We start from the raw sequence: 13,261 nt of genomic DNA, 5'->3' as shown, positions 1-13,261 counted from the left end.
AGTAAAGCTAACTCCCAGAAAAGATTCTACAATGAAATGTCCGATGTGCTCCTATCGTACAGAGACTCCTGATACCATGAAACCCCATCTTGTCTCTTGTGGACTACAAATGATCGACAGAAAGCCAATCAAGTGTACGTTGTGTCCCTTTAAGACCCCAAAGATGGTTTATCTTCGGAGACACACCAAAATGATGCATGACCAAAAGGTTGAAGCTGCCTCACAAAGTCTAAGAAGTGAGCTAATTCTATCTGATTCCGGTAGTAGCGATTGGGATAAGGATCCCGACATAGATATTGCAATTGATGAACCAAACTCTGTCACTCAAATTGTTGACAAAGAGAAGTCGGAATCTGCAAAGAGCGATGCATTGGGTGATCTTGAAAAACTGACTAATGCGGATACATCAAATCAAATAGACCTGGAGCTAGGTCGAATAGTCTGTCGTCAAACAAAGCCGGTACTTCCGGGTAGAAAGAGACATGAGCCGATATTTCCTTTGGTTGCTTTGGGGAAATCTGCAGATTTGAACAGAAATTCCGAAACACAAGAGGAAATTACGAAAGATTTCACTCCGCTTTTGAATGACGAAAACCCGTCTACTGTCAATCCACCTTAAATTTTGACTTCTAATACTTCTGTTCAGACAGATTTCCCCAGGCACACCAAAGTGACTAAAACAATTGTGGAATATTTCAAGGACAATGCAACAGTGAAAGAAATCACTGAGGACAAAACTAAAGATTACGAATGTTTAGTAGGAGGCACCTTTAAACAATTACTGTTATCATATCAGTATTTAATAAATGTTTTCAATGACACTTTTTTTTTATTTTGGAATGCTAGGACGCATATTTTTTTCGAAGGTGTGGGTAATGTAATGATTTTACTTCCGGATTGAACTGTATCATGTGTTTAACCAATCAGATGCCTCCATTTTTGACCAATCAGTGATAATCAGTATACCCAGCAGAAATGATGCATGATTAGACCAATCAGTGAGAACTTGCAGGGTATTTATACAGCCACTCTATCATTATGAGAGTTTTTCAATCTGCGAACGACTCAACCGGTCTTCTGGCGAAACTCTTCGGTTAGAGTTCTACAGAACAGGGATTTGAGCTGTGTCGGAAAGCAACAGAATTGTTAGCTAGACCACTCAGTTCTTAACCCTGTTTCTGTAGCTTGTGTCTTGGTGACTCCATAGTGTCTTTGAAACTTAATAAGTGTCTTGGTGACTTTCAGCTGACCGGGTATTATACTTCTATAGCGATTTGATAGTTGGCTGTCGTTGACTGTAGTAACAAACAGAATTGTTTGTTTAAATCCATTGTCTACAGCTAGTTTGGTTATAGAGTGATTTTGTATCTTGATTCATTGATTGTATTTCTAATCATATAGCTCAGATAGGCCCGAGGAAAATATTATACAACTATACAATCCGGATTGATTTTAGGTAACCGGATTTGGTGGGTTTTTTTTAGCATACATTGTTTATGTTCCGCGGACGACGCTGAAGAGAATTTGAAAACGTAAGTGTTGTATTTAATTCTTACTTGATTCTTAGGAAGGAAACCTAAGCGAACTCACGAATTATAAACTGATTATTTTATTTGTAACTTGAAAAACCGTTACAGTAATAATGAAGCGTCGCAGAAATAACAACAATTGAAAGAAAATCCCGGATGTGATAAAGATAAACATCCTGGTAAGTAGTCTGTTAAGAGAGAAATAACCCATAAAATAATTTGAATTTCTAATTCGTTGAAAGATGAAGGAGTTCTGGTCCGTACTGAACTGTTCTCCGTAGAATTAAACCAAAGCCTGCAAATACGAATAACACCCCGCTAACAAAATAAAAGATAATATCTAACGGCTTTATTTACGTTTTAATAAGAAAAAAAAATGGTTAGAGTCACGATTTTTGCATTGCACGCAACAACAGACTCAAGAATTTCCGTGCAAACCAGGAAATAAAAAGGATCAAAATGAATCTTTAGAGATTTGTAACAATGGAAATTCATATATATTTCATTTAGTGTAATTAAGCGCATACTCTGTGTAAAATAATGGACCCTGTATTTTATTATGTGAAAAATAAGATATATATACACTTTTATTTACTAGATTGTCGAAAGTACAATACATATAATTTAGAAATAAATTCACATTTTATTCACATGTTAGAGTAAAGCATAATGCATTACTCTTTGTGCTATAACACAGTTCTAAAATCAAAGTACTGAAGAACTGATGGATGATTTTGTCGATGTTTATTTATTTTAAATTCAATGATATCTTATTTTGCATGACAAGTACATGTAGTTTCTAATTTGATTTAAACTACGCACATTTTTATAAATGAATTTTTGTACTTTTTCGACATGAATGCCGAGAAACCCCCATATGAATCATGTTAAATAATATTTAAAGATAAAAATAATTCAATCAAACTATGTATCAGTTATAGAAATATTTCTCGAAAATTGCATGGATCCAAGCAACATTGAACTCTAGTCTCGTTCAACTAAACGCTCGGCTGACACCGTAAATCTCCGACAAGGATTTACGGAGACAGCCGAGCGTCGAGTTGAACGAGACTATATTGAACTCTGGCGTAGGAATACATACGACTACAAAAAAATATTTAAATTCTTCGTACCATTTAAAATCTGACTATTTTCAAGGTATTTATCAATACGTTTCCTTGAAAAACAATGCTTTATAGCATACATTACATCGAATTTATCAATTATTATCAAGAACTAAGTCATGTCAGCAGCAATGATTTGTGCTGAGGTCCAAACACTGTTTCACTTTCGGTTTGTCTGAGTAACTGCATAGGAGAGTTGATTAAAATCAACTCCCAAAAATATAAAATAGGCTGATCGATGAGTATCAACTAAAAGTACATGTATAACGCAGTTAAAAGTACAGGTAAATGGTTGTTAAGTGAATACGATAAACCACCGATAAACCGCATGTGATTAAATATTTACATTTTGCAGTGTATCTGTGTATTATAACTCTACAAATAGATTTTGTAATGAATAGTCCAGTGCATTTCATTAATGACTATCTTAATATTAATCATACAATTATTGAAAATTATATAAATATAAGAAATAAGCAATCATTCATTGAATATTATGAGTTGATCAAATAAATTCGGGGTGATCAAATCTATCATAAAGCCCTTCGTCTGTATTCATTTGTTACATTATTTTAAATCACAGGACTCGCAGAAGTCTTTGTATTTACGCAGAGGCGCATTCCTGTTTCGCAGCTGTCATTTGTAAAAATTCCCCCTTTAAGTCCCCCATTGTTTCAGGTTGTTGCTCCCCGGGGGTATTGCTGACGGTGAATGTGAATTCCTTCAATGGGGCGTCCTCGGGTTCCTCGGTGGAGACGGGTTGATTCCGCCGACTACGATAAAGAGCATACACAATGAGTATCACAATGGCGACTAAAACAAGCCCACCAACTCCAACACAGATTCCTGAAAGAAAAGACACAAAATTTGTCGTTCTAATGTTGGCGACGAATATGAGTATCTTAATCAATGCTCTTTTTAAAAAATGATTAAAACTATAAGAGCACGTGTTATTTCATGATGTATTCCAATGATATATTCTCAATCAGACTATGAGGTAAATGAACTTACCAATAAGGATTTCTAAACTACAATACCACCGCTCTACAATTTCAAGAATATAATGTTAAAGAGGGATTGTTCAAACAAACCTAATAGATGTATTTTGTTTAATGTCATATTCTTTATTTGCTTCTCACCACATTTGTTAGTCTCACATGGTGTAGAATAATTAGTGTGCCATTTCGATTCTGGTCCACAGTACATCACTATGCTCCGTTTGTGACCAGGCGAGCATTCACTGAAATAAGTCTCCCCCAGCAAACTTTCATTTCCAGCCTCGCTTCCATTCTGCAGCCTCCACTTCGAACCAATTGGGAAAGGTCCACAACCTGTAAAAATCGAACGTTTCACGAATTAATCCAAACACAAGAATAAAAGACTTTTGCTGCAGATGATCGAGCTTGTACCATAAAGACATCGCAATCCTTGGATGGTGGCGTTCCATCTCAGGTCTTCACCACATCGAGCGCTCTGTAGGTCCCTGTTAAGGACGCTATCCTGACTACATCTAGGATAGTACGCCTCATACACAGTACTTTTGACCTGTATGGGTTTACCGGACTCTGTCCTCCAAGAAAGTCCATCTGATGTTGGCAAAGGACCACAACCTGAAAAGATTATCAATACACTGATGTGCGATTTGTAGCACAAGAAATGTGCTGATTAGTGCTAGAGGATATATGGGACACGTTGCGTGAGATGCATAAATTTTAGTCAAATCTTTATTCAATACCGATCGTAGAATTTACCGATTTTTATCATCAATACAAAGACCTTTTTGTAGAGATTATGTACCTGGTATAATGGCACCACTAATGCCCTCCTTACATATTGGTTCCTTGCTGCCGTCGGGCATCGGGACATGGAAGTTTTGATCAATGCACTCAGATTGTTGAATTCTCATGTTTATTGCGTCATTTTGCCCCATTTCACATATCGTACAGTATCGATGCTCTCCATTTTTGTCTGCATAGATACTGTAAAGGAAACATTAATGAGTAGGCACGTTATACTACCACTGATTGAACCCCCCTCACCTATTCTTACGAAAATTATGTTGAATTTGGCGATGTCTCGATATACATGTAATATAATTTTAAAAGGACAACGTTGGATGAAATAAATACCATTCAACATTCAAATACAAATCGCACAGCTTAAGTATGTGATCCTACATTATATGTAGGGTCACAGGTTAATGAGAATACAAGTTAACTGTATTCTCATTACAATGCACGTAAAGAAAAAGCTGCAAACACTTTTCGAACGGGCAGATCTAGATACAGACGTATGGATTCTGGACCTGGGTAAAATATTGCCTTGTTGCAAAATTCAAGCCGGAGTATACGTTCTTCAAGACATTTTTTTAAGTTGGTAAATTCCTCTTATTTGGAAAGAATTCGGCAATCGGAATAAGACAAATTGTCAGCAAATCATTTGCTTGTAAGTGACAAAAACTACATGCTGATATACAGTGGTAACAACGTTATTGTTGACAAGCCAATCGTGTTAAATAGTTCGTGTAATGTGGGTGATCGTTCGTGTAACGTGCGGGATCGTGCGTGTATCAGGAAAACTAGTTTTCGTTTTTTACCGTGCGTGTTCGTGCGTGATCGTGCGGTTTTTTCGTTTTGTAACTTTTTTTCCGGAATGTCAGGACTTATTCTTAAAACCACGACAAGTAGTTTTTATAAAACAATGTGAATTTTAAACTTTTTTTATAGAAGAACATTTACACATGTTAACATTCATTCTCTCTTTCGTGGTTAAATACATTTATCAAGTATTTCCACAGCTCATTCAATCTTTTGTTTGGTTGAGTTATTTTTGCATATAGTCAGCCTTTATCAAGCATCTATTGTGTCTTGACACATAATTTTAATCATATTAGCAAGAGCGACACATTGAATGAAAGCGGTCAAGCTTACCTACTCCCCGTTTTAAACTAAACGATTATCCCCAACGTTTTTCTTTCAAATGAGAATACGATACGCAATCCTATCTGGTTCATTGTGTAAACATTTGTTTGAAATAATTTTTTATAGACGCCTTAAAATTTAGAATAAATAGAAATAAATCAATTATGTACTGTAAACAATGAAAATATTCAATGTGTCAAATCGAAATTCTATGGAATAAGGTAACAAATTTACCTCTATCCCGCATAATCAAATCGTACGTTAGGGAACTGGATTACATAAACAGTCAACTCGTATGTAAATAATTTCGTATAGTTAATGCACAATCTTCAATTCATTAACATTTAAGTTATTATTCGTTATGGAGACAAACAATTAATTTGTGTATGAATCATATATTTTTTTTGTATGGATGTGTAAATTGTTTACTCGTAAAATATAAAACAGTGCATAGCTACTGTACATGCCGCTTTTCAATAAAACACAAACATAAAGCAATACAAATTAAAGCAATACGTTTTGTTAATTCTAATCTTAAAAATTAATTTTGATTTTGCGTGTTTAATGGTGTAAAATCGTTCGGTTGCGTGTTTTATCGTTTTTGTTCGTGTATCGTGAAAATTCAGTAAGTTAGTGATCGTCCGTGTATCGTGTGTGATCGTTCGTGAATCGTGCGTGATCGTTCGTGTATCAGAATCGTGCGTGTCGTTTGTCAACAATAACGTTGCTGCCACTGTATACTAGTTCCAAATATGCAATTTTCGCGCGGCAATGAAAAATGAAATGTGGCAATAACGAACTTTGTACATACCGGTAATCAAAAGTCCAAAGGAAGAATAAAAAACAGGAGCAGAGCAAACACGGACCTCTACAAAAATTAGTGATATAATCAGCTGCTATGGAGGAGTAAGCATCCTCTGCTGACCGGTCACAGCCGCCGTGTGCTCTTTGTCGTAATCGGGGGGAAAACGTGAAAATTCTTAAGCAACTCGGAGATCCATAATGGCCTAGCAATAGGTATGACAAATGTTAGTCAGCATACGACATATAGCAATCGGAAGGTTTTATTTGCTGACAAGGTCGCTTTATCGACAACAGAACTTACAAATTAATACTTTAATCGAGACTGTTGATAATCTTGTTTTCGTCATTGTTTGTCAGTGACTCGCCTGTATAAAGTGTAGAAAAGTCGTATCTTTTGATGCTGTTGAATTGAGAAACATTTTGTGATTTTAAATTTTCTAAAAGTTCCTTGGAATTTTTAAGCCCCTTTTACAATTGGCGCACGAGCAAAAGCGACAAAATCTTCGTGCGACCGAAAAAAATGAATATGGTTCGTAAACTTGCCAAAATATTCGCATATGAAAAAGTACTCGTACGAAATTCGCACGATTGAAAGCGACAGTTGTGCGAAGTAAACGCATTCAAACTTGCGATACATCTTGCGTCTATATGCGACTGCTGTACAATGAACGCGAGTGTTGTAAGATATTGCGATAAGATCACACGAAAGACCATATGATCGGACGATTGAACGTGTGCCAATACGGTAGGATGAGCGGCGCTCGTCCGAACATGCGTTTCATCGTACTAATGATCGTACGAGTCAGAAAGGGTATGGCAGTATTAGTACAAATATTTGAATGCATGAGAAGATAACGCATAAGAAGATGACAAAAGCAACAGTCGAAACCAGTCAATTTTGGCCTGATATGCTTATTATAAGCAGTGTATTCTTTATAAGGGGCATTCACCCCGATTTATTTTCGTTCATTTCGCTCTTTTTGGTCAGAAAGCAGATTAATACTTGTCGAATTCCAGTGTCTCATATAATCTCTCTTTTACCTTTAATCTCTCTTTTAGTAAAATTTTCTTCGCTTCGCGTCGGTTGACAATGGTTTTCTCGGGGTGTCAATTTCAACTGTTACCCTCCCGAACAGGCACTATTTATTTTGTTATACTGAATGTCTTAATGTTTAAGAAAATTTTACTGCTTTTATATAGGAATAACGTGAATTCTACAGCGAACCGTACGCGCATAATTTTCGCGCATGTAACTTTCTTAATGTTACCCGTTGCTAAGTGCGTTGCTAACGCTGAGGGTAATAGAAAGAATTATGAACTGCGTCTTAACCAATCAGATTTCAGTATTTAACATGAAAGTGTAACAAAATAGTAAGTGTCCGGTTTAAAGTCACTCAACACCAGTGACAGGGTGAACAGTGTCATGTCCAAGGGGAGCAATTTAGACGGTGATAGTTGCCTTTTCCTCCCAATGAACACGTTCCCGTGTTCCGAAGAAACGCACTGTTGTGAAACTTGGTACTCGATCTTCCTCGACCCGTCCTGGAACTTGATTGACCGCGTTTGTTTTTATTTGCTGTCGACTCAAACCTCATATGAAAATGGGTCCGATTCACTGTAACTGTATTAATTGTATCATTGAATTGAGAGTCTTTAATCCAGAAAAGGGAAGTTCCGCAAAGAATAAGCGTTTTTCGTTTAAAACCCTGTAATCCGTCTCTGTCACGTTGAATTTTTCTTTTCGATTTTCTTTTCTCTGTCTGTTATCTGTCTTCCATGTGACTTCAATGGCGTGAACGTCACTTCGTTGGTTAATATTCTGTCTTGCACATCCGCACAAAATGTCCATTGTTTCCACATTTAAATGTCAAAGTAAACCTTGCAATACAATTCCATACGTGATGAGTCCACATCCTCTACATGCTGGATTCTTTTTATGTTCGAAGTACTGCGCCGCGTACTTACAGGCGTAGTCCACGCTGGTCCATCCGAGCACTGATACGAAACCATTTGAGGAATTTTCTTGAGACGTTCTTCATAGGATAGTGCATCAAGTTAAAAGTTGATACGCCGGATTTAAACAAACACCAATTGTGACCCATAGAAAATGCACAAGTCGGTATCCGTTTTATAAGATTTATTAAAAACTCCGCAAACTTTTAACTATATTCCGTGCGAATAGGGAGTCGGTGGTACGATCGCTTTGACTGCAGAATACTAGTAATTGAACACTGCAAACAATTACGTAACGTTATAGATCACAAAACACAGGTTTAACAATAAAGATTAGTAGGATAGAAATAATACACCGAAAGAGCTAAAGCCACGAAGCATCAAAATGTGCCCTAATTTAAAGAAGTATTACGTTACTCCTATTACATTCTAGAGTATATGGGGATTTTTAAACAATTTTTCTTTTTTCAGTATGTCAAGTAGTTTTTTCACACAAGACGTTTAAATGTAGCATTGTTTTATAACATTTTAATCTAAATAATTAGGAACTTCACTATCCAACAACCAAGCCCCTGTGAAGATGTCTAATCCAAGGTATCTCCATTCGATCCATGATGAACTCATCCTACACTTTAATACATGACGTTAATTAGTCAACCTCCGTTCTTGATTACCACGTTCTGGAAAGTTCTATCCAAGTCTCTCACTAGAGGTCGCGCTTTGCAAACGTTCTATCCATCAAAACTTAAATCGCGAACTTGCGAATTGCTTTTTTTTGTTTTATTCAACATATGCCAAATCGTTACATCTGTCTATACCCTAAGTAAGTTCCAAGTTAATATATTCACTCTTTATTTAATCATTCAACATTATTTCATTGCAAGTATATCTTTGATGCTTACTACTACTAACTTGGATCCGACTAGCGTGTCCGCCACCTTACTCGCATTTTTTTGTTATTTGAGCTTTGATTTCCGAAAAGGAAAGTAGTTTTTAATTAATCTTAATTAAATTTACAATAATTGCTTATCACGTTAAACTCAATTATAGCTTCCGGATATCATATCACGCGTGGTGTAAGCTGTGGCTTTAGTGCATGCATTTTTAGTTTATTGGCAAAATATCTTAATTTGTAAGTATACAAGATTTGCAAAAATTATACTTACAATCGCCCAGTCTCATTCGCTTTCAGCTGGAATCGGTATCCAGCGCAACCAAGCAGCCAAGCTAAAATCAGGAGCGGCCACATGGAGTGAATATGGAGCAATTCAGCGACCATTACTGGTTTTTGAAACAGGAAGTAAAAACATTGTACTTTATTTAAAAACAAGTATTGATGTAAGATATATTTTTAAAATAATATATATCGATTTCTCCATTAGCCGAAAACTGCTTTTAAAGGTGTTGAAATTGCGTAATTTATTTGAAATTCCTGTGTGTCCTTGTTTTTGATTTTAATCAACTCTCCTATGCAGTTACTCTGACAAACCGAAAGTGAAACAGTGTTTGGACCGAATCACAAATCATTGCCGCTGACAAGAATTAGTTCTTGAGAATAATTGATAAATCCGAAATAATGTATGCTAAAGCATTGTTTTTCAAGGAAACATATTTATAAATACCTTTAAAATAGTCAGATTTTAAATGGTACAAACAATTTAGATAGTTTTTGTAGTTGTATGTATTCTTACGCCAGAGTTCAATATAGTCTCGTTCAACTCGACACTTGGCTGTCTTCGTAAATCCCCGACAAGCATAGAGTCTCTATTGCTTGTCGGAGATTAATGGCGACAGTCGAGCGTTTGGTTGAACGAGACGAGAGTTCAATACTGCTTAGATCCATAAATTTTCCAGAAATATTTCTATCACTGATATATAGTTTGATTGAATTTATTCTATCTTTAAATATTACTTTTAAACATGATTCATATGGTGATTTTTTTTCAAAATTCTTGTGTCAAAAAAGTCGGAAAATTCATATTATAAAAATGTGCGTAATTCAAATACAGATTAGAAACTACCTGTACTTGTCATGCAAAATAACATATCATTGATTTTAAAATAAATAACCATCGTTAAAATCAACTCCCGTCAGTTCTTCGGTACTTTGATTTTTAAAGATCAGAGCTTTAAATATTTCATGATTTGTAAACTTTATTCTGATGATACATATGGTATATATGTTCTAAAACATGTTTACATGTGTACCTCTATATACTAGTACATTTACATTAGGTGATATTGTTACTGGGAAGAAACACGGCAAGAAATTGAAAACCGATAAAGAAGAGGGGAAGAACAGAGAGCACAGACCAGAGGGGTGTCGAGGAACCGTCCTCAGTACGTGAATCACTTAAGGAAGCAAATAAGAATAAGGTCTTTTATGCGCATATCTGTAATCCTAAGGACCCTATCGATCCGAGTCATTTCCTAAAAAACCTCCACCCCCCTCTAGAAATCTGTAGGCCTGACCAAACTTGAATAAACGTATATCTTATCATGAAAAAGTTATAAGTATAGATAGTATTGTTGAAGCTTCTGAAAGATTGCACGGACGGGTTTTCCCAATAAGGATCGACCAAGTACAAGCTAAATCAGCAGATTTCGAAACATCGTCGGAGTATTTATGAAACAAGGTCGATGAGTTTAATAAAAAAAATGTAGTGAAATATTTAGTGTAGTGTCAGCACAGATTAAAAAACAGCAACAGCTTTTAAAATCCATAGATAAGTTGAAAAAACGATTAAATGTGACCACCAGGACCGAAAAGTGAAAGAGTTACGAGACAGAGTGTAAGATTTAAAGTGTCGGTCAATGAATAATCTTGGTTTTTTTCTGAACCCCTTGACCCTTCTGTAATATCAGTGAGTGAGCTTTCCGTTTAATCGAGGAACATTTGTCGATCACTCAGTGATTATCAGATTTTCAGAACACGAATTTGTTTAATTTACCACTGGCTATGACTTGATATACCGAAGCGAATGTTGGATAAGGTGAAGCGTTAGAAATCGGCTACCCTAGAAACAGACCTACCCCAATTGGCCTGGCCTTTCCTCAAATTGGCCTGGTTTACTTTTTGCCTCACATTTGGCTTCGCCCCAAATTTTCGCCTGGCCTTAATTTTGGCCTTGTTTAGAATTTGGTCTCTACAAAAATGTTTGGTCTCAATTTTATTTTTATAATTTCTTTACAATTTTGATGATTTATTTATTTTTTATTGATTTATATTCAATACAGATGAAACATTCTACTGAATGGCATTTAGTGTCTTATGATGATAGTTCTATTGAAACATAAACGTGACTACAGGTAGTGCTTGATTCTCGTAGAATTTTATCCAGTCTGTTTTCAAATTATTAAAAAAGAGTTGTTTTTTTTTAAATAAATCGCAACCTTTGCAGTCCCAGAACAGAGATAAAAAGACCGACTCCTTCGTTATCCACGCACCTCGAAGGGCCCGACCTGGGTGCTTAGAGACAACTCAGAAACTGTCATTCAACGTTCGTATAAAACAGTGGAGGGATAAAGGGACCTTTCTCTCTATCCGTGAACATCTTATGGTCTTGTGTGATGCACTCAGAAATAAAGACGAGTACAAAAAGCACAGCCGTGGCATGGTACTTCAAGATTTAATTCGGCAATATTCTTCATATCGAGTGTTACGTATAGTAAATGAACTCACCAATTAGGATTTCTAAACTACAATGCCATTGTTCTACAATATTAAAGATATAATATTAAAAAAAGGATTGTTCAAACTAACCTAATAGATATATTTTGTTTTAATCTTCTTAATATGCTTCTCACCACATCCGTCAGTCTCACATAGTGTAGAATAAATGTCTGTCATTTTGATCTGGCCCAGAGTACATCATCATGCCCCGTTTGTGACCACGCGTGGATTCACTGAAAAATGTCTCCTCCATCAAACTTTCATTTCCAGACTCGCTTCCGTTATGCAGCCTCATTTCGAATCATTTAAAAATGGTCCATAACCTGTAAACTTAGCTTAAACCAAGTACAATGATACATGGCAATAGTATGCTTAAAAGTTACTTAGGCATCAAAGGAGTTTGTACCAAAAAACAACGCAGTCCCTGGACGGTGGTGTTCCATCTCAGGTCTTCACCACACCAAACCCTGTGTATGTTCTTGTTCAGTGCATTGTTTCGGCTACATTGCGGGGTACCTCATACACCGTGTTATTAGTCTGAACTGGTCTATAGGTCTCGGTCCACAACCTGTCAAAATCGAACGCATCGTAGATTAAACCAAAAACAAGAACCCAAGGCAATGGTGTATTAGAAAGGGAAGTCGACTGCATAGAAATTTTTACCATAAAAACATTGCAGAACATGGATGCTTGCGTCCCATTTCAGGTCTTCACCATACCAGACGCTGTGTAGGTTCCTGTTTAGGATGCCATCCTATACATCAAGGATAGTACACCTCATACACCGCTCTATTGACCTGTAAGGGTGTATCGGATTTTGCCCTCCATGAACGTCCGTCTGACGTTGGCAAAGGTCTACAACCTGTAAAAATGGAACGTATTGTAGTTTAAACCATATACATTGTACAAGTATACAAGGCAATGGTGTGTAAAACAGAGGATAGATTTTTTACCATGAGAACATCACAGTCCCTGGATGCTGGTGTTCCATCTTAGGTCTGCAGTACACTGGACCCTGTGTAAGTCCTTGTTCAGGACACCATTCTTTCTACATCTAGAATAATACACCTTATACACCCTGCTATTGACCAGTAGGGGTCTACCGGATTGTTTCCTTCAAGAATGTCTGTCTGATGTTAGTAAAGGCGTAAATATCAGAAGAGAATTTTTGCTATTTGTAGCACAAGAAATGTGCCGCTAAAGGATACTCTTGAATCATTAGAATTCGTGATGGCCCAACTTTCGTGGTATTCTTGG

The 13,261-nt window shown here is 36.4% G+C and overlaps 1 protein-coding gene across 2 annotated transcripts; it reads right to left on the bottom strand.

The window, feature by feature from the left end:
* Nucleotides 1-2,258: 2,258 nt before the first annotated feature.
* LOC136273133 (uncharacterized) lies at nt 2,259-9,614 on the bottom strand. Of its 2 annotated transcripts, none has more exons than XM_066077221.1 (6): nt 9,498-9,614; nt 4,451-4,632; nt 4,063-4,263; nt 3,793-3,984; nt 3,665-3,697; nt 2,259-3,499 (listed from the first exon to the last, which is right to left on the bottom strand). In XM_066077221.1, exons 1-6 carry the CDS (start codon nt 9,608-9,610, stop codon nt 3,258-3,260), a joined length of 963 nt encoding a protein of 320 aa, XP_065933293.1. In that variant the 5' UTR covers nt 9,611-9,614; the 3' UTR covers nt 2,259-3,257. The 2 variants fall into 2 exon arrangements, with proteins under 2 accessions (XP_065933293.1, XP_065933294.1); XM_066077222.1 differs by having other exon boundaries at nt 4,451-4,621.
* Nucleotides 9,615-13,261: the final 3,647 nt, after the last annotated feature.

The sequence above is a fragment of the Magallana gigas genome, chromosome 2, assembly GCF_963853765.1.
Source record: "Magallana gigas chromosome 2, xbMagGiga1.1, whole genome shotgun sequence".
Taxonomy (NCBI): Eukaryota; Metazoa; Mollusca; class Bivalvia; order Ostreida; family Ostreidae; genus Magallana; species Magallana gigas.
Note: the sequence above shows the minus strand (reverse complement) of the source record. Positions and strands in the feature narration are given on the sequence as shown.

What these genes read in the sequence shown, in the direction of transcription:
- LOC136273133 (XM_066077221.1), bottom strand. Translation starts at nt 9,610, where the DNA reads ATGGTCGCTGAATTGCTCCATATTCACTCCATGTGGCCGCTCCTGATT. An exon ending in TAGTGGTGCCATTATACCAG is followed by an intron (nt 4,264 to 4,450) that starts GTACATAATCTC and finishes TAATCTTTTCAG; the next exon opens with GTTGTGGTCCTTTGCCAACA. An exon ending in TAGTTTAGAAATCCTTATTG is followed by an intron (nt 3,500 to 3,664) that starts GTAAGTTCATTT and finishes CTTTTCTTTCAG; the next exon opens with GAATCTGTGTTGGAGTTGGT.